Source organism: Maniola jurtina, chromosome 2, assembly GCF_905333055.1.
Source record: "Maniola jurtina chromosome 2, ilManJurt1.1, whole genome shotgun sequence".
Taxonomy (NCBI): domain Eukaryota; kingdom Metazoa; phylum Arthropoda; class Insecta; order Lepidoptera; family Nymphalidae; genus Maniola; species Maniola jurtina.
In genome coordinates, this window is record NC_060030.1 from 8,046,542 (window position 1) to 8,069,501 (window position 22,960).

A 22,960-nucleotide genomic window follows, 5' to 3' on the forward strand; every position below is an offset into this window, starting at 1 on the left:
TCCACCCGGCACAGATCTTGAAAGCAACTTTTAGATTGCTTTATACGTACCTATTTATGTTTTGGTAGTATGTTTGTACGTGTAATAGATTTTAATTTAGGTAGTATGCCGTAATATTCTCTGCGTACGCTTCCTTTGTTGCATGCTATAAAATCAGCACAGGGTAACGCACTCGAGTCTTGTTTAGATAGCCTAAGCCTTATCTAGACTTTACGCTAGATAAATAACGTTCTTTGTTAAAGTGACAACGCATGAATCACTTTAAATATTTATTATTTGCCAATCCTGATATTCTTACTAATTTTATGACTTTATATTATTATCGTGACTTGATAGCCTTGTGGTTAAGACATCGGTCTTCTATTCGGGAGATTAGGGGTTCGGTTCCAGGCACATTCTAACTTTTCAGAATCAATTAAATATCACATCGAAAACTACATGCCTAAGAGTTGACCATAATATTCCCAAAGGTCTATAAAGTCAGCCAATCCGTAATGGGCCAGGGTGTAAACCATGTAAAACATATAAAATCAACTATAATTTTTTTTAACACAAATCATGAACATTCATTTTTATCGTCCACTGTCAACAGTCCAGTAAAAGACCTTGCATGACGGATTCTCGAGGAAGTAACGATTTACATCCACATACATTACATATAGGAAGTCGAAAGTCAATGGTAGATAAGGACTTATGCTACTTTATTTTTACTGAAATATAAATTATTATTATTTTTCTGAATTAACCCGACAAAAGTAAAAAAAAAAAACAACGCACGTATTAATTATATTAAAAAGTAAGTAATTAAATAAAATCATTAACAAATAGAAATAACAGCGTTTTGGAAACAAATTGATGTAAAGATAAACAAATCGTTGAGTAGAAAAGTGTTAAAATACTTACACATTGTCGGTAACGTCACTGGATTCATCCAATTCTCCTATTGTGTCGAGTGATGCCCCGGAGCCATCTTCCCTAGTCTCTACAGGAGGCGGCGGTGGTGCGGTAGTTGGCCGTGTGCACGTACTTGTAGGTGATTCACTGCCACTGCTGTCTTTGTATTGAGTTTTAGGTACAAAATCGATAAGCCGAGGCAATATTTCGGGTACAGAACTGTCTTCTAATTTATCTTCAGTTTTGCTATTCATTTCAATTTCTGATCTCTGCAACCAAGTTTCAATGCACGTTTTCTTTGTTGGTGTTAAAAGAGGTTCGGACAGTGGTGGTGAAAGTAGTTCTGGAATGGGAATAGGACGGCGTTTCTTTTCACTAGCCGAACGTTCCACTTTCGTATTCCTCGGCATTGGTTTAGGTTTTTCCGAAACAGTTTCTTGCTTTGAAGGTGTGTCATTGATTTTCGTAGAATCATTTGTTTCGGTATTACTTTTCAAAATGTGCGTGGGATTATTGTTTTTATCATTTTTTTCCAACTTTTTCTTTACTGTGTTTTCTGTAACTAAAGCATTCTGAATTGTTATTTCGTAATTTTTCAATCCGTTATCTGATGGTTTTTTGTCAGTTTTCCTAGAATCATCGCTTATTTCCAAAAGTTTTGCACTAGTCATATCTTTCAATATATCGGAATCAATGTTTTCAATACTATTTAGTACCTTCTGAATATCTATAGATTTTGGCTGCATTATCGGAGTTGATGGAATGCTATTCTCAACAGAATTTGCCATTGATCCTAATCTATCAACAACTGTTGAAATAGAACTGCCTGTGTCATCAGACTCCGCGTCTGCCAAAACAAGACAGCGTTCCCATTCATTAGAAAGTAAATCTAAATAAACTTCCGCCTCTGGGGGTATAGCTTTACCGTCTGAAAGTCTCCGTACTAAGCGTCTCACTTCTTCAGGTGATCCTTTTCTTAAGTAAGCAATACTTTCCTTATTTTGCCTGTGTATGTGACTATCGAAAGATGATTTTCGTGATAACTTATTTATCATAGGAATGACTGAACTATGCAGTGTGTCCTTGCTATTTTCACTCTCTTTAGATGCATCTATGTTTCCAAGTGTATTTTGTTCGCCAAGAGTTTGAAGAATAGATTTGTCCTTGAAAGAGTTTTTCTTTCCCAATTTCCTTGGTGGAACAGGGGGAGGTAATGTCGATGGTCTAGTTATTTCAGAGCTCTGTTTGTTATCTGTAATATTTTCTTTAAAGTCCATACTGTTTCGTTCAGGCTGTTTTTCAGCTTCAAAATGTCTCACAAGTAATTCTAAACTCTCATCTGAGTCTTTTAAACGACGAACACATTCGATTCTTGTTAATTCTGAAACCGTTACTCCATCGATAGCTAGGATTTCATCACCTGGTATTAATTTACCCCAGGGCGTAGAAGCTTTAGCAGCAGGGCTATCTTCTGCACATGATTGTACCAAAAGTCTCCTCACTCTCTCAGCGGCAGCTGAACCACCTTCAAACTTAAGTCCTAATCCAAGTCGTGCTCCACGTGGTCTACATACAACCACTTTGGCGGCACCCGCCGCAGCACCCACTGTAAGCACTGTTACGAACGCAGAGTCCTGTACGGCAGGCTTATTGTCGCCTACCGGAACTATAGTGATGAACTCCTCGTCCGCCGCCCCTGTCTCCATACCGCGTGTGACGCACACCCAAGCAGTTGGAATAACCGCTTTTCGATCAGAATCTGTCGACAAAAAGTATGCATGAGATTGCATAATATGCAATAATGGTTAAAGTTGCGCGCACGTCGAGAGGCATGCGAGAACTGCGCAAGGCCTCTCTCTTTCACCGTTGCGCTCGGGTCCGCTTTTCAAGAAGAACAAAAGTCGGTACAAATACGATTAGTATTTATAAATAAAAGTACTTGCGTACGCAAATACATTTTGAAGAACAAATCTAAAAACCTAAACATTATTGTGACCTCTTACTAATCTGGTAGAAATGTTTAAATATCAACAGATAAAGTTTACAATCAGATGTGAGAATTTTTACTACTTTAACGTGTGCTTATTTCCTACTCACGACTGCAGATAGGTACTTTCATCGATCAATATGAAAGTATAACGAGCGTGTTCGAGAACGCATTGGACTCAAGCAGACACATCATCGGAAGGTAGAGATGTGGGTTAGTGGAACCAACGACAGCGCCGCGCGCCAGAGCCATCGCGCGGCCCCAGAGATCGAGGCATTAGCATAACGCCCAGGGCTGCGACCCGTTACACCCGAGTTCCGTTTAAGGGCCTCTCATTCTCACGTTTCTCTACAATTTTCTCATAAACCACAGTCTCGATTTCATACCCTACAAACATTACTGTATTTAAAACAAGTTTTCAATAAGTATTTTATAAACTAAACTGAATTTTTTAGTTTAGTTTAGTAGAACTTTAGTTTTTACTGAATTTTTAGTGTAGTAAAACTGTTATTTAATAATCTCTGAAGTTTTTTATTAAATTTCGGTCCTAATATTATTTTCAGATCACATAACAGCTTTTTACAACTAAATCACAGGGGTCTAAAATAAAATAAATTGTTTTAATTTTATTTATTTAACACTCCGCTAGTATTTATTATAGGTGCCTACATTTTACGTTTTCAAGTTATTATGTATATTGGCAATACTCTAATGGACGACTAAGACGACTATTGGACTTTAAAAATACTTTCGAAAGAAATCGCTGTCCGACAGACCATTACAGATCATAAATGACCTCGGAATTGTATTCTCCGTCACTCGCTCCATACAAACGTAGTTTGCCTCTCATTGGAATACTAACCAATCCATACTCAATGGAATTTTGTACTAGACGTTCCGGGAACTTATATCTATGCCTGTGGTTTTCCAGATTTCCGTTAAAATAATCGGTTTCAAAGTTACACGGTCTTAAAAATTCACATACAAATTTTTGAGCCCCTGTAATTTTAAAACTAAGTACATATTTTTAGAAAAACCTAAAACACCGCAGGCACAGATATTAGTTTCTAGAATATATCTTGACGAATATGAAGACTTTGGTTGCTTAATATTCAAATGAGATTGAGACTACGATTGTATGGAGTAGGTAAGTGACGGAGAGAGCCCTGTTAAAACGAAAAGGAGAGCGAATTTACTCAGTGATTTTTTACATGTCCGTTCTTATCGAGTAAACAAAGAAAAGAAATACGGTTATACATAATAATAATAATATATAGTGGGTATTGTTCCACGATATCACAAAATTGAATCTTCACAATTTAACCTACTAAATATCATTCATAAAGTGTACGAGTGTGCAGTACCTCGTACCTACTTATGTTTAAATATAGGTAAGTAGGTATAATTAATTAAATATAATTGTTTTCATGCGGTTAATAGAAACCGTTACAAAAATATTATAAAAACAAACATAAAGCTAGAGTTCATTGATATAGTTAAGAAGATTAATAAATATTCATGAATCTACATAATCATGTACCTATGAATAAAATTCGAACGTAAACACTTATTTTGGGTTAAGAAGCATAGTAATTACACAGTAGGGTGCTCAAGTAGGTGAAACGCAACGCTGCTTAAAATTTGATAGCCAAATTATACAGAAAACAAATAGGTCATTGCTACTGCTCTCTATATTATCTACAAAAAGACCGCAAGACCTTAATAAACACATATTATGATTTTTATTACACATTGGTACTCTTGATTTATGGCCCTTGAAATCATTTTTTTTTAAATGTTTAAAGTAATATTATAAGACCTCTATGATGGGAAAGCCTGGTACATAGAAATTACTCTGTGCCTAGTACTATTATATTATATTCTGTGCCACTACTAAAATATTATAAGAACTTAGAAATAAAAATCATCATTTCAAGTTTATAAACATTTTCAGCACGTCTCGTCGGCCTGTCCACGTTAATATAATTTGCCTCCAGAATCTATAATTGAAACATCTGCGAGAATAAGCTAAATAAAAAGAAATAGTTAGGATTAGGTATGTATAATACATTAATAGTCTTAAAAAATGGATGCATAACTTATTATTTTTTTCTCTTTAGGTCAAAGCAAATTCGATTATGTATTCAGCAAAACTTATTTTAATATTAAAAATATACCTACCGCGTTTTTTAGCGTTAAGTAAACAAAAACTCCTGTTATTTACAAAACCAGTTCCCGACAAAAACAATAGAGGCACTCGCCGTACCTTACACGCAATGCATCCTACATTTTCGTGCATGAAAATATACAGTGTCTTGGCATAATTTTCGTGGGGCAAATAGTGGCCAATCACTGTAGCACAACTAATTAGACCATCCTTGATAGTGCTTGTGTAAGCAACAAAACCAGCCTCGAGACCAATATATAGTGTGCATGATGCATACAGTAACTAATTGTACAATAATTTATACTCCTACTGCTAATGCATTTGAATTAGTAGCTGTACCTATAGTGTGAATCTTTGAATTTATTTTTTGACACAAATTCCGCATTATGTAACCCGGAAAGTATATCCGCATCTAAACAAACGGCTTCGTAAAAACCGGCTAAGTGCGAGTCGGACTCGCGCACCGATGGTTCCGTACTCGGGTATATGTTTTTCGACATTTTGCACGATAAATCAAAAACTATTGTGCATTAATATAAATAAAAATCTGTTTCATATGATACACCACTTCGGATAGTTATCTTACTTTGAAAATGTGACACATTTTAATATTTTTTTTAATGATGTAACCACAAATTCACGGTTTTCGGATTTATTCCTTTACTTGTGCTATAGCACCTACCTACCTACTTGCCAAATTTCATTATTCTAGGTCAACGGAAAGTACCCTACAGGTGTTCTTCACAGACACGATGGACGGACAGACAGACAGACAGACAACAAAGTGATCCTATAAAGGTTCCGTTTTTCCTTTTGAGGAACGGAACCCTAAAAAAGATGAGTATTGAAATATTTTGCGGGTTGAACATGATCACATTTTCATTTCTTACAGCGTTTTGATTGGAACTTTACGGTTTTTCACAAACCTATGAACCCAATGACCCTAAGTTGTGAATTTTACTATCAATTTAATTGATGACGGGTCAAGCATCGTAACTCCTTTCGGCCTATCATTATTTATGTGCAAAATACATAGACCAAGTGTATTTTAAGAAATGACGAGAACACATTGTCACATCCGTTATTATGTAAAATATCCTGTTTTCTAAACATTTTGCAATTTATTAGAGTTGGCTTTCGAACGCTCGAACCCATGACTCCATCGGCACGCGACATTTACATAGCAGTCAGGTAACTTGGCGTCATAGTCGTAACAATCAAAACATTATAGAAGTCAAGAAATGTGTTTAAATTCGCTATTCTATACCCCTTACTAATAAAAAAATATTGTCTAACCATATAATGATCTACCTCTGGTTGGATAAATTTCCTCTATTTTTATCGGAAAGGTGAGTATATGTTCATTTCATTCTTTCAAATCTTACTAGTATCATCATCATCATCAACTCATCTCCGGTCCACTACTGAGCACGGGTCTCTTCTCTCAATGAGAAAGGTAGCCATAATCCACTGATAGACTTCACACACCTTTGAAAACACGATGGAAAATTCTCAGGCATGCAGTTTTCCCAGGATGTTTTTTTTTCACCGTTAAAGATATTAGTGATATTCATTGCTCATAAAAGTTAGAGGTGCGTACGGAAAATCGAACGCCCGTCCCTCTAAGCTATCACTAGTAGTAGAAGTAGATATTTACTAGTATTATTATAGTAGGTAATAGGTACACAGAAAGTCCCCAAGGTAATACAAAGTGTTCAGAATTTGTTGATATGGTAATACCAGATTAGCAAGAATTTATAAGTATTGGTAAGCATTATTTATTTTATAGTGGTGGTGATGTTGCCTAATGACCGGATAATATCACTAACGTCTACACATTATTCAAATACACTGGACCGGCGATTGCCGACCTGTTTTTGATGCAACTTGATTTTCGCCATTTTGGTGCTGATAGAGGCAGTCATGTCAGCGTACTCGGAATTAAATGTTAGTGATGAGACATTCGTCAATATAGTGTCAACGCAAAGATCAATTTTGACCAAAGTTACCACTGGAGAACTTCGAATCGGCACAAGAAATAACTGCTTTATATAGTACCCCTCATCTTCTTCTTATTTTGAACTAGCTGATACCCGCGACTTCGTTCGCGTGGATGTAAGTTTTTGGAATTCCCGTGAGAACTCTTTGATTTTCCGGGATAAAAAGTAGCCTATGTGCTAATCCAGTGTATAATCTATCTCCATTCTAAATTTCAGCCCAATCCGTCCAGTAGTTTTTGCGTGAAGTAATAACAAACATACACACACACACACACACACACACACATACAAACTTTCTCCTTTATAATATTAGTATGATTGTGGCTTTTATTAGTGCCACATGGCACTCCTCATCCAGCGTACTTGTGTATAATATTATGTCCATTTCAATGGCTGATATGATATTGACACACATTCATTTGCATTCAATCAAATTCTCAAACGATGTTCGCAACGTTAACGAAAGACCGGAAATATTTATTACTTCATCAGGTAAATTCTAATTAAGTGAACTACATTTATAACATCGAGAACATGTCTGCTTGTAATTATTTAGCAGAATTTTGCTTGGAATATAATTATATCTGATGGCATTTAAAACTGGCTCTGATTTCACCGTAAGGAGGGAAGAGTGGCTCAGACTGTATCTGCTAGGAGTGTCACCAAAAGTTAATTAAAAAAGGATTGCATATAGATAACGAGTACCATGATCTGATATCAAAATTTTAATTAAAAAATCTTTCTTGATTCTGGCTAATTAAAGTGTCAAGACTCCATCTTACCTCAACAAGCTGTTTGGGCAAATTGAATGGAACCATCATTATTTAAAAAAAAAATCTATTCGGTAAAGTTTAAATCACGAAATCTAATCGTGTATTTTATATATTTTGGCCCTATTGTTTAATCCACATTAATGGCGCTGGTAAAATTTCTTAGTCAATGAAAAGTAATGGTAATGGAAAACCAATGTAGGTATGTGAAAAGATTATCTTTGATGTTTCCCACAACTATAAACTTGAACCGTTCTTTAATAGAGTCACGTTTACATTGGTGTTAGTAATATGTGTTTGACCTCGTTGCTGTTTTTCAAAAGATTCGTAGTAGACAAAATCTCTTTATTGACGGAATTGGTAGGTATGCTTTCATCTTAACAAATTGCAAAAAAACTAGGTACCTACTTAGGCAATCAAAATTCCAACGAGAATTTCATTTCTTCCACTTCCATATCCTATTTGGCTCATTCATCACTCTAAAGATCAGACGTTTTGATGTGTCATTAAATAACAATTTTGTTGAAAACGAAATTTCTTCGAGACTAAATTTCAAAAATGTTGTATTAAATCGAAAACCGACAGAATAGATAAGGAATCGAGTTATATTAAGCATAAGCAAGAAGCATTTTAATATTCGACTTTAAATATTTGCGACTGGAATTGGTTTTATACAAATAGCCAAGTTATGAGTGAAGTGGGCGTCTGAAGCATGACATCAGACATCGTTTACCACGGTCCCATCTAAAGTTGGGGTGACAAAAACTCGCAAAAAAAAATTAAGACGATTTTTTTTAGTAGTATACTTATTTACTGCTTACTTACTGCTTAATCACTATTCACCTGCTTTTCTAACTGATTTTCAGACAAGAACTTCTTACAGAACATTTTCAGCCCTAATTCCTACCAATATAATATTCGTAGTTCAGTATAATGAAGAAAATCATGGCTTACTTCATTTATTCACCTTAAAACAGCATCTTGGGTTTCTCGGAAATCTAGGAGTCCGTCTATCTATCCCGGAATAAAAAGTAATGTTGGTAGGTAGGTACAAATACGCCGCCCGGGTTGGATATAGTACGTTTTCAAGTATACAACCCAGGGTGGGCTGTTTTAGGGTGGATAAGCAGAATAAACCAAAAAAAAATAGCCATCCCTATTTTATAATTCACCTACACGTTATTTGGGTTTTATTTGTAGTGGCATGTTATTTATTTGGGTCTAAATAATATTATATTCGAATATTCAAATCAGCTATCAAAATTGTTTTTGGTAATGAAACTAGTAATGCTTGCTTTCTGAATGATATGGTAATAATAAATTCGTTCCTAAATGAGTCTAAACAGTCCAATTAGACCTAAATTTATACTAGCTAAAGAAGTTTATTTTTTTATATTAGTTTGATGATAAAATGGCTACCCTAGCCCCCTTGCAAAGCTCCGAGAGGTGAACATCCTTCGGTAGCTGACCAATGAGATCGATTTCAAAATGTAATAAAAAGTCAAATGGACTAAAATTATTACGTGTTATCATGTTATGTCTGATGTAGAGACCAATAAAATATCAAGTTTTGCTCTATAACGGCATGAATGAAATGGTAGACATTAATGATTCGAAATTAATTTTGAATATTTAACATAATAAAACCCAAACTTAGCTTAAAAATAATGTTTTTAAGAACCTACTAGGTATTCTTAATATATCGTGTGAAAATCTTCCTAACCGACGTCAAAAATTTAAAAAAGGGGTTCTCAATTTGACATCTAAGCTACTATGTATGTAGGTATCTATAACTGGCACCATCCATATCAATATGCACCTACCTATCAGAGAGAGCCAGCGAGGGCCAGACCTTCGTTATTTTATAAAAGACTAGCTGATGCCCGCGACTTCGTTCGCGTGGATGTAGTTTTTTAAAAATCCCGTGGGAACTCTTTGATTTTCCGGGATAAAAAGTAGTCTATGTGCTAATCCAGAGTATAATCTATCTCCATTCTAAATTTCAGCCCAATCCGTCCAGTAGTTTTTGCGTGAAGGAGTAACAAACATACACACACACACACACACACACACATACAAACATACTTTCGCCTTTATAATATTATAGTGTGATGAAAGCTTCTCTGCGTATAACAGACTGCCCCTTAAACTTTTAAACTTTAAAGGTGTCTCGCAGGGGGTTGCCACGATATTAAGAACTGGCAATACTATGATTTCTAATACTATTCCGAAGAAAATATAAATAGTATACTCCATATTCGATGATCGTTCTTTCCTGTGTTGAGGACAATACGCGGAGAAACTTTTAGCTTTTAAAAAATATCGTAGATCCGGCCCTCGCTGACTCTTAGTCCATATGCCTGTATGTATTACAAAACTTCAGATAGGCAAAGCTCATACATTCGGATTTTAAAAAGGGAAGCAAGTACCCTTGCCGTGTGTGTATGACACGTATGCACAGACTGCATAGATAATGGCGCAGTGTTTACGCTCCTTTAGGTAAAACCACACCCACGAGCATGCTTCAAAAATGCCGACCCGTTACAGTCGTTATAGGTACCTATGTCTACGACTATCTCGCTTCTGGCAAGACCGATTTGCATGCGGTTTTTTTGTATCCGATCTTCTTTGAAGAGTCTAGAATAAGGGTCCAAACAAATCCCTTGGTACATCTTTATTTTTCTAGGATAAAAAGTAAATTATATCCGTTTCTGGGGTGCAAGCTATCTCTGTACAAAATTTTGTAAAAATCGATATAACGAATGGGCCGTGAAAGATAACAGACAGACAGTCAGACAGACACACTTTAGCATTTATAATATTAATTAGGTAGTGAGTATGGATATGGATTATAAAAGTTATTTTAATTTTCATATAACGCTGACCATCAAAATATAACTTTTGAAGAAAAGAAATACTAGATTAAGTAGGTAGGTACATTAATTAATACGAAACGCATGATTATTTTCACCCGAACGCGACGTCATTTAATTGTCCCAGCAGGAGCACTGGCAAAGTAATAAATCTGTCTATTTGAAACTAGCTTTTGCCCGTTACTTCGTCGGCGTATGGTATTAGGTTCCTTAGAAGCCCGTGCGTGTGACTTCTTGTATAACCCGCTACTTGCCTGTGAAAACCTCTTTAAAGTTCCCTTCTCTTTCCCTTAGAATTTCCTAAAATCCTGAAATACTTATGTCTTTATTTTTAGTCGTAACCTTAGGTTTATAGGTACGCAGTTTAATAGATTAACTTGAAAAGTGACGGACTTTCATACAAACTTCAAACCTCTATTTTACCTCGTTAGGGGTTGAATTTTCAAAAACCTCTACTTAGCGGATGCCTACGACATAATAGTTATAAAATTTCAGTTCAGTTAGTGGTTTGGTGTGTGCGTTGATGGATCAGTCGGTCAGTAAGTCATCTTTTTTTCTTTTATATATTTAGATTTTAGATATTCAAACAATGAAGTTGTTTTCAATGTGTATCGAATTTGAACCGATTGAATGTTTATTATATTTTTCTGTTTAGTACAAACTTCATTTATTTGACTGCAGATGCCACATTATCTAATATTTTATTCTGGATTCTAATTTGTTTGTTTTAGGAAATATTGTATCTACGTAAAAATGTTTATTTTCTGATAAGTTTATATAGGTAGTAGAATTTTGAAATTGGCGAAATAATTTATTTTCCTGTCTTCGTTTACTACGATAATTGTGTTGCTCAAAATACCTAATGAAATAATTAGTTGCGATTTAGGCAACGCAAAAATATTGAAATAATAAGCCTGATCAATTTTGAAAATCGTGGCGCGGTAAGGCGGGCGGAAAAAGAAAATAGGATACTCAGTTCATGTTCAGGTGGCGCGGAAAACAGCAGGCGGGGTGCGGAAGGAGGCGCGGGCGGCGAGGCGGGCGCGGGGGCACCCGGGACCCCGGGACTCGCCGCAGCCTCTCCCGCCCTAATCTCATTACACGCACGCGGCGCCTACCTCGACCTTAGCCCGGTTTCAGACACGGGAACCCGCATAATACCCTGCTCACCTTGCTATTGTTTATATCGTCCGGCGACTCATATTCTATCACAATATAGTGCGCAAACTTTTAACTCACCCTAATGTATCGCAAGCTCCGAAATCTCAGCTTTCAATACATCAGTATCGGTCACGGTACATATACACTGGTAATACAGTCCGATAACACTCGTTAATACATCTTCGTTTAGCACACCGATAGGGCCGGGAATTAGTGGAAGGAAATGTTTTACGATAGCGACGGTGCGGTTCGGCGTATCGCACACGGGTGCGTCGCGACGTCGGCGGCGCGGAGCGGCGTGTGCTGCGCGCGCGCTGGCGGAGGGGCCGACCGGTCGCAACCGGGCCGCGCTCTCACCGCCTCGCCGCCCTGCCACAATGTTCACTATAATCGCACTTGACACCGTACCGTGTTCGATCTCGAAGAAAGTTCCACGTTACTATGTCATTTGTTTAACTTGCACAAAAAATCCAAAATCAAAAATTACTCTCGATTTCCAGCCGCCCGTTCTAATACGACTGGCGCCAGAACACGAAGCCGAGTCAACTATTGTAATTGAATTAGGTGATTGTAGAGTTCATACCTATTTGGCTTCGTTTTTTTCTCACTAGAGGTTTTCTGAGTATTGATTTGTCATGAACTTGACTGCTATGTGCGATTTCCACCTGATATCTTGATAATGGTTTGATTCTGGAAATAAGTAGGTACTCAAGTGAAAGTAACTAGGTACCTAGGTATAAGGTATTGATCTTACATAATTATATAGATAACCCGTGAGGTAAGTTGTCAATCACTTATTTTTCGTGTCATGTAAGACAATCAACATTTAATTCCATTAATTTTATAATGTTCTTCAAAAACCTCTTATATCTTTCAACAAATGCATTCGTATTATAATGATTCGTTCAAACTAAGAATAGGGCTGACTGTCCGTTTTATTGTGGCATCTTAGTTAAAAATAATAGTTCCTATAGATTATTATGATTCTAGCGTTTAAACTATCGTGAGTCATATCCATATACATATTTTAAATATCGAAATAAAACGGAAAACTGACTGACTGACTGATCTATCAACGCACAGCTCAAACTACTGGACGGATCGGGCTGGGTATGCGGATAGCTATTATGACGTAGGCATCCGCTAAGAAAGGATTTTTGAACGTTCAATCCCAAAAGGGATGAAATAGGGGTTTGACATTTGTGTAGTCCACGTGGTCTCGCATGCATCATACCTACCTGATATTTCAAATAACACGCTGTAACCTACATAATCGTTTAATCTGTAAGTGTATCTTACTGAGTCAAGTTTTTCCTCGTGGTTGTGAACATCGGTACCTAGTAACCATGTAGTTTACATGATTAATTTAATGACATAACAAGTATAAATAAAAATTTATAACACCCCCGATAAGTGAAGGTTACATACAGTAACTAGAAAAGAGCTGATAACTTTCAAACGGCTGAACCGATTTTCTTGGATTATAGCTAAAAACACTCTCTATCAAGCCACCTTTCAAACAAAAAAAAAACTAAATTAAAATCGGTTCATTAGTTTAGGAGCTACGATACCATAGACAGATACACAGATACACACGTCAAACTTATAACACCCCACTTTTTGGGTCGGGGTTAGTAACAATATTAAGCGCAACATATCGCATCACTTCTCATATTCAATTTTTCTGAAATAATTGCAATTTATTATCTAAAGTTCACCTTGAAAAAAAAAGTGATAGCTCAAATGTACATTGTAATGGATCCGCTTCTACTATCGGTCTTAATTCATCATTATCATCTCCGGTCTATTACGACGCCTGTTCTTGAGACCGGAACTTCCTTCCAAAACGGAAGCTATCAATACAACACGCGCGATGAGTTTGTTCTTTGTGGTTGTTCCATTGTTAATATTACGTATACCATCTCTACAATCTACTGCATCAAAGATAATCAAAATAATTCAAAATTTTCAAATATCACGAGTCGGCGCGATTGATAAACACATAAGGAAAATGCTTTTCATCCAAAAAAAATAGTATGATAATTAAGTGGGATCATGATTTGCATTTATTACTAATTCTAATCAGAACTGATTTATTTTTAAAGTTAACTTAAAAAAGACTAAATTTCAGCTTTTAATGTTTTTTAAAAATTTGACATATAAGTAAATTAATAACACAATACTACAATATTCGCTAAGTATTAGATTCTCAATACCTTATCTTGCAGTAGAAATGCGTCAAACGTCCACTTATAGATACGAGACTGTCTGTCCTACAAGTAAGATCTTGTTGAGCGAATCAACAAAGTCATTAATTGTCTATTTCCGTTAATGACACACGACTTTACCTACAATCTACATCATACCTACTAATTAATAGATGACCTTATGTTATGAATTATCATGATATTATTTGAAAATATGCTAATAGCCAAAAATAATAATTAACCTAAAATGTAATTTCCAACATTTTTATGTTTAGGGGCAAAGTAATGTAAATAGAAAGAATATGAACCTAACAGCAAAACAAATATTAAGTGTAACATGATAATTTATAAAGATATAGGTAACTCTAAATTTTAAAAACCCCCGACACAAAAACCTCTACAAGAAAACTAGAAAAGGGTTGATAACTTTCAAACGACTGAACCGATTTTCTTCAATTACATATAGCTAAGAACACTCTCGATCAAGCCACCTTTCAAACAAGAAAAAATCGGTTCATTCGTTTAGGAGCTACCATGCCACAGACACACAGACACACACGTTAAACTTATAACCCTCTTTTTGGGTCACAGATACACAGACACACAGATACACACGTTAAACTTATAACCCTCTTTTTGGGTCGGAGGTTAAAAAGGTACCTACGCGTACGCCTCTCATAAATGTCTAAGAACAAAGGAGTAAAAAATAAAAATAAGAGCTAAGTTAAACAAGTCAGGGAGGCAGTGAAACAACTCAGTAAATACATATTATAACTTATTCATTACACCAAAACTTATTTAGCGCTGCAGTTACAAGTTACACCAGACCCCAAAGCGTGTACGAATTCCCCGAGAGCAACATTTTTAACATTTCAGGTTAATGAAAATCACCGCTTTCATCCATAATGGGAGAGCAAGAGGTTCACTTAATTGCCTAGCAAGGCATGAACGAGATATAAACTCGTCTTGTACACGACGAACCTTGTAAGTTTAGCAAGTAGGTAACACGCACAGTCTTAAAGCTGTCTAATACATCGTTAAATAATAATTAATACATTTGAGAAACAAATTGATAGAAAGAAAACCGGTCAAGTGCGAGGCAGACTTGTGCACCGAGGGTTCCGTACTCGGGTATTTTTTCCGACATTTTGCACGATATATCAAAAACTATTATGCACAAAAATAAATGAAAATCTGTTTTAGAATGTGCAGGTAAAGTCCTTTCATATGATACCCCACTTGGTATAGTTATCTTACTTTGAAAATTGAAACACATTTTAATTTTTTTTTATGATGTAACCACAAATTCACGGTTTTCAGATGTATTTCTTAACTTGTGCTATAAGTCCTACCTACCTGCTAAATTTCATGATTCTAGGTCAATGGGAAGTACCCTATTGGTTTCTTGACAGACACGACGGACGGACGGACGGACAAACAGACAGACAGACAACAAAGTGATCCTATAAGGGTTCCGTTTTTCCTTTTGGGGTACGGAACTCTAAAAATAGAATTCAAAACAATTTAAACACACTTTTACTTTAGTAGGAACTAAACTACCATTCACATTAATTCATATACTTATAACAAATTACCTATTTATACAAATTAGAAATTAAGAGATCCATAGAGAACCAGAGTAATCGACATAGCTTGACATAGAAGCTGAAATGACAATGGACAGGGCATATAGTTTGAAAAACTGATAGACTTTGGGTACCCCGGGTACTAGAGCAGCGACCTCGCACCGGCAAGCACAGCGTTGAAAAACCCCCCACACTCCCTGTGAGACAGATGACATCAAACGAGTTGCAGGAAGCCGCTGGATTCAGGCGGCGCAAGACCGGGGCGTGTGGAAATCACTACGAGATACCTATGCCCAGCTGTGGACGTCTATCGGTTGAAAATAATCCTAATCCTAATCCTAACAATAAATGTGAAAGTGTGGATGTTTGGATGTTTGTTACTCAATCACGAAAAACTATGGCTGAAATTTGTAATGGAGATAGATTATACCCTGGATTAACACATAGGCTACTTTTCATTCCGGAAAATCAAAGAGTTACTGGCGGATTTTGAAAAACGTAAATCCACGCGGACGAAGTCGCGGGCATCAGCTAGTGATGATATAAATTACATTAACTTGAGAGCTCGACTAGATGGAGATATTACTAGGTACAGCATCCATCGAAACCCGCATACTTATAACAATCGAACGCAAGTGAAAACGCTGTTACGTCATATAACTTTAGATAGTGGTCAAAGTTGATTTGAATGTCAACCTGTTCTATTCCATAGTAACTATTATGTTTATTATTAGTGACTGCTTTCCCGATCGAATAAATCTCATGATTTTATTCATGCCCTAACTTTCTCTTTTCATCACGAAATACTCGTGGTATGACTGTTACCTATCATTAAACTTTGAATAAAACAAGCTTTGTATTACGTTTAATCAAATAGTATTGAAACCATATTGAAACCAACAGGTGCCTACCTACCTATTCCTTGTATTCAAACGTTAGATAGTGAAAATCTATACTAATAAATAAAATTTAAGTGTCTGGTCTGTTTGAACGGGCTAATCTTTTATTAGATTCTAACTTGTTTTTCTACTTATGTACACTGATATCTCCGAGATTTCTGAACCGATTGGCGTAGTTTTTTTTAATCGATAAAGGAACTTTGCGACATTGTTCCATAAAAAATTTGGATTCCAACTCCTCAATCCTGATGCTGCAGGAGATATGACCAAATCACACGGGCGAAGCTGCGGGCATCATCTAGTATTTAATAAGGTTTTAATAATGCAAGTTCACAATCGCAACAATTATACAACAGGTATATTTGTTCAAACTGTATACCTACTGTTAACATATACTGAAAATAAATTAAGTGTGATCATCTAGGTACTTATACTATTAAGTATCAAAGTACATAACTGAGGGGCCCTTACTCACCGTTTAGACACATATTTCAATCATACATTTATCAAGTTAAGTCATTATAACGACCGTAATAAATTAGGAAACGATAAGTAAGTATACCAAAAACACCGCATAAGTAAAACGTATTATATTTATGTAAATTCTGGCATACTTTTGCGGTTTTTAAATGAAACCTGAACCCGTTCACCCCTAAAGATAAAATTTAATTAAAATACGCTTCACAATTTAACCTGAATCCGATTACAAGCGGCCCGATGTAAAAAAAAAAACATTTAAAAAGTCATTTATTTCAATAAAATTCAGCTGAGTGATTTTACCATTCAAAAAAGCTCGAACGATTTAAGGCCGCATATTGAAAATAATACTAAATGCTATTTTTGAAATGATATGAATATTTTAAATACAATAACTTTGATTGAATATGTGCTTTTTAGGTATTTTTGGAAATAGATAGCATATTATTATAGTTTCTTGATAGAAAAAAATCATGTGGACTCTTACAAAATTAGAAACACCTAGCCGCTCGCACCTTCGCTCCCGTAGGGATTTCGAAAAATCTAGCCTTAATCCTTGGCTACATTGTAAAGGGAACCTCTCTGGAGTTTAGCTTTCTAGGTCTAAGGGCTGGTCGTTGATGAATCAGTCGGCAAAGTACGTAAAATGAGTATCATTAGAAACCATCTTCGTATTCGATCGATAGTGCTATTTGGGTCAAATATTATTGTCGGATGGTAATGTGCCGTCATCAATTTGTAATCAGTTCTTGATTATCAATTACTCTACTCTATTTGGTGCTCAAGTATGTTGCAAGTACAGTAACAAATAAAAAGATAAGATTAATTATTTATTAATGAGCCTAAATGTTTTTCTTCGTGATCAAATCAGAAATGACAAGAACCAGAGTAACCGACATAGCCGAACGGGTTGCGAAGCTGAAGTGGTACTTCTAAGAATCAATAGACGCTATGATCTCAAGGTACTGGGATGGCAACCTTATACCGGAAAGGACCTACAGCGTTGTTAGATTCTCACTAGGTGGATGGACGACTACAAACAAGTAGCAGTACCTAAGCCAATGGATCCAGGCAGTACATCACTGCGGCGCCGGCGTGTCGAAGTCCATACAAGAGACCTACTTATATCCAGCAAAGGTCATCTATCGGTTGATAAGTAGACGAAGAGCTCTAGCATTATGCAAAAGGTTGTAATAAAACTACTTTCACGGAAATTCTGTTTTCAACGAAATTCAAAGCGGCCGTTACAGTTTTCATGGTTCGTTTCGCAGTGAAGTAATCGGTGGGAATGCACTAATGATCGGTTGCACCTGAACAGCGTGTAATATGCGATTTGCAAGCGCGCATATTATGGCGGTCACGCGACGACCACGCCTTTGGCCACTTGTGATATACGAGTACCTAGTAAATAAAGCTATTAATAAAAGGGTAGGTATGGTTTAGGTAGGTATTATCAATCATGAAGGTTCGAAAAGACGAACTACTTAGTTACGCACTTGACAAAACACTTCGTATGTAATTTCTCTACGTCTCTGCCTCCGTTCCTCGCTTCTTCCCATGCCACACGGGCAGTGTGTGGACGGGGGTGTTATATCTTGAACGATGGATGGTACGAAACCCTTCGTGTAAGAGTTCGACTCACACTTGACCAGTTTTTTTGTAGATCTTTTTACCTGTGATCCACTATACATCATTTTTATGTATAAGGTAGAGTCTTCAACAAAGTTTTCGGATATCAGTCTTTTAAGCTGAATTGAGTCGGGAAAATTGTTGTCTGATTTTGGTAGCTTTTTAATTTTGCTATTGATGAAAATTAGTAAAGAATTCGTCCAGATGTCAAATGGTACTTATTTATTAGCCCGTCTAAAAGCTTTGCAGTTTGTTTAAATGTTGATTTTTAAAAGTAAATACGATCTACCAGCGTTACTAAAAATTATACAACAAACAATGTTTTAAGTATAGTATGTAAATGCAATTCCAATAAGCCTACTAACCTGTTATACACAACTACTTTAGCATTTACTGTATGGAAATTCTAGTGCTCCTATCTCTAGAATGCTTTTCAATTTGCATTCAAAATTTAATATATTCAACGTCAAGTTGATCCAACTTTCAGAATTAATTGAACTTACGAGTACATGACGTGCCTACAACTAATGAAGAGTTAGATATTATACAACTAGAAGACGCCTGCGGCTTCGCCCGCGTGAATTTAGGTTTTTTAAACTCCCGTGGGAACTAACGCGAGCAAAGGCCTTCTAGTGTTTTACCAAGTACCTATCTACATGTTGAAAAGCTAACTGAAGGGTTGATGAAAGGAAGTAGGTATCTACTATAAAAAAATACTATACATACTAATCGTTCTAGTCAACAGCCTTGAAACAACAATTAGGAATACTATAAAACAGAATTACATAATATAGGTAGGTAAGTAGGTATAATATCATCAAAAACTATCATACTGCGTTAAAAAATACCAATACTGCGTTTTATGTACTTAACTCAAAATTAGGACATTACAAATGATATCTTTGAAAGAAGCGATTCATATATTAATTATGATAAAACCTCACAGGTAATTCATTTAATCATATTATAGGTACAGTAGACGTATATTTATAATCTTTGTCTAGTTCACGCAATACCCACAAATGCAATTATTATAGCACACTGCTGTGACACTGCCTCTATCTCTCGTTTAGCAGTTAACTTTTGACATTTGACTTATAAAGGGTTCTTTATTTCACCTATTTTCGAGCGTATGAATCGCCTTTGTATTTGTAAAATATTTCTGTAATGGTAAATAGGGTAGCCAAATATATTTAATATAATATTTTGTTGACAAAGGTAAGTATAGTATGAGACAGGTCGAGATGGCAATCGGGGTATGAGGCGGGGTGGCAAAAGAAGAAAATCATTTTTTTATTTTCAAACTAAGAATACCAGCTATCCTTTTACGAGAATCAACCCATGATCCCCTACAACGCCATCTCAACTCAAAAATTGGCAACCCCCTTTTTTCTTCGATTCTTTAGTCTGTACCTGGGCTCTGCCAAATTCTAGCAAACACTCAGAAAGACGCAGCAACCCTACAAGTAGCGCTTTCACCAAGTTTCGCAATCTGCTCCTAGACACATTTACCATTTACCAAATATATTCAGACCGCCCAATAAGTGCAGAACTGGATCGTGAACTCCGAGTATAGCATTGTTCTACTCTCCATCCAAATCACATACAATTAATTATTACCGATCGCACCAATAATGGAGACGATGATATAGCTATACGTATATAACATTATGTAGTCTGAAGTAGTGTAATGGTTTCTGTTCAGATTCTGCTGTGTCAGCTTTTCCCATTGTATTGGAATATGAGGATCTTAATTGGTAAAACTAAGATCATTGGGAAATATTAAACGCTGTAGGTATTATAATTTACTTCTGATTTATACTACACTAATATGACAAGTGTGAAAGTGTGTTTATATCTGTCTTTCTGCTAGTAATTTTTAACATCTCATCCGTTAAACCTATTTAGACGGGTACAGAGTAAGTCTACATCCTGGAGGCGGTAATAGGCTTTCATTTGTTCCAGAAAATCAAAGTGTTGCAAGGGATGTTTACCCAAAACCATCCAAAACCAAAATCCACTTGGACAATGTCACGGGCATCATCAGTTTGATACAGAGATAGCTAGCAATCCAGATTCAGATATAAGCTACTTTTACATCCCAGGAAATCAAAGAGTAGGTACCCTCGGAACTTCAAAAATCTGAATCATATTCGTCATCAGGCATCATGTATTATAATATAATATGCATTATTTGTATAAATGATTCCAAAACCCTAAACTGAAGAAAATATTTAGGTAATTTACAAAGTTCTTATGGAACTAATTACTTTATTACCCTTTACCAGTTATCTACTCTCTTTTTCCCAGAGAAACAAATAGTATAAGGAAAAAATTTATTATATTTATGTAAATACGTATCTATGTATTTAAAAAAAATATTATTGAACAAGGTATACTATATTAGTATGTAGATACGTAATTTAGTTATTTTAATTTGAACTAAGAATCTATAATAATTATTGTTACGTAAAGTTAACCCTCCTTTGATACTGAATGAAAGTTATATAGGAGGTGTCGCGTGTGTTATTTTTATGGGTTGTGTGACGTCCTTGCAGTCAATGTGCGAATTAGTAAAGTCGACAGCTCGTGGTACTAGGTTGCAGTATGGGGGCGCGCGGCGGAGGGACCGAGGAAGAGGGCAGTGTCCCTCATTGATCGCACGCCGCGCAGCATCCCCGCGCCTCCCGCACTCTCCGCTCGACACAACCACAAAATTCAACACTCAAAATTGCAATCGTTGGAATTCGAAAGCTCATCTCATTCTTAACCCCATTAAAGTCGTGACCGATTGGAATGGGTACAGCTTATACTCTTTTTTTTTTGTTTTACACATGCCATTTTATTATTGAAATGCAGTTTAATCTATACTAATTCCATACTATAGTAGGTATAGTAGCATTATAAACGCGAAAGTGTGTCTGTCTGCTAGTTTTTACGGCTCATTTTGTCGTTTCCACTTTTCTGGGACATAAGCAACTTTTTGTCCCAGAAAATCAAAGAAGTCCCACGGGATTTCGTACTACAAAGAGAGCTTGCATCCTGAAGCCAGACATAGGACACTTTACAAAATACAAAAAAATCAAAGAGCTTCCTTGGGATTTTTAGTAACCTAAATAAACACGGACAATGTCGTAAACTGGTAAAACCAACTGTGGTTTTTGTGACGCTGAATATAACAAAACTCTCTGTATATTTTTTAAGTTTAATAAAGAAATATAAATATATATTATTAAATAAAAATATCTTTACTCTGATAAGCGAGTGTCGACTAAGTTCCAGATGGATGGCAGGCGGTTACATGTATCTACTCGTACGTTACTGTTACGGTTTTTTGACCATCAATAAAAGCATGGGTTGCACAAATAAAGGTTCGACGTTAAACTTAGGCCAATATTTTAACTTTAAACGCCTGTTACGCAACTAGACCATAATATTAGCTTCCATTTCCACCTCACATAATATGTGTAATTCTAAAAAAATTGCTTTCTTTCTATCTGCATAATGTACTTATGTATTCCTGTGCACCTAACGTGAATACATAGATACCTAAATGTTACGTAAGTTTTTATAATTAATATGTAAATTACGTATTATTTATAAAAACTGGTTAAACATTTTTCACCATGAGATAATATTACTTGACGTGTATTATTTTATTAGGTAAATTATAAATAATAGATAATATTATCTATTATTTATACATACCTACATAATATATACAAAAATCCTGTGTTAAGTTATTTTTGCAAAATATTATTACTTAGTTTACCTTCTTAGATTGATTGATCATGCAATTTGTTTATGTATTTATAAACATAGGTAGATACTGTTTTAAAAGAGTATCTTGTGGCGTAATGATCATATAATATTTCACTTTTTTTATGGTTCATGTTAATTGTATATTTCATAGATCATCGGTATAGATCCTTTATACTATCTAGCGCCAACAACGTACTCTGGTTAAAAATAGTTTAAGTACATTAAATTGGGATACACCTTTTCCACTGGTTTTGGATTAAAACAACAGCAAAGAGCTTTCGTAAAGGGACAAAATTTGCATAATTAGATAGAGCACGAGAGAAGAGTTTGGGCGTTCGAGCGTGCGGCCGAGGCGGCAAGCAGCGGCGCGGGCATTGCGCTGCGGGAAACTAGGGCTACCGAGGATATTTTTCAAAAAAAGATATTTAGGTAAGTACCTAAATTGTAACAAGCGTGATTGAGTCATCCCATCATCCGGAGGAATATATGGAATCTTCTGAATTGTATTCTTCTTGTTTTTGTAATTTATAGGGCAAAAAATCTTGATC

The 22,960-nt window shown here is 35.8% G+C and overlaps 1 protein-coding gene across 1 annotated transcript in view; it reads right to left on the bottom strand.

The window, feature by feature from the left end:
• LOC123871819 overlaps positions 1–12,354 on the bottom strand; it is a 53,831-nt gene extending 41,477 nt beyond the window's left edge. The window contains exons 1-2 of the mRNA XM_045915803.1: positions 11,931–12,354; positions 904–2,653 (exon numbers count right to left, since the gene is read on the bottom strand). Coding sequence (XP_045771759.1) covers positions 904–2,600 — 1,697 coding nt within the window. The 5' untranslated portion in view covers positions 2,601–2,653; positions 11,931–12,354. The remainder of the gene's footprint in view (positions 1–903; positions 2,654–11,930) is intronic.
• Positions 12,355–22,960: the final 10,606 nt, after the last annotated feature.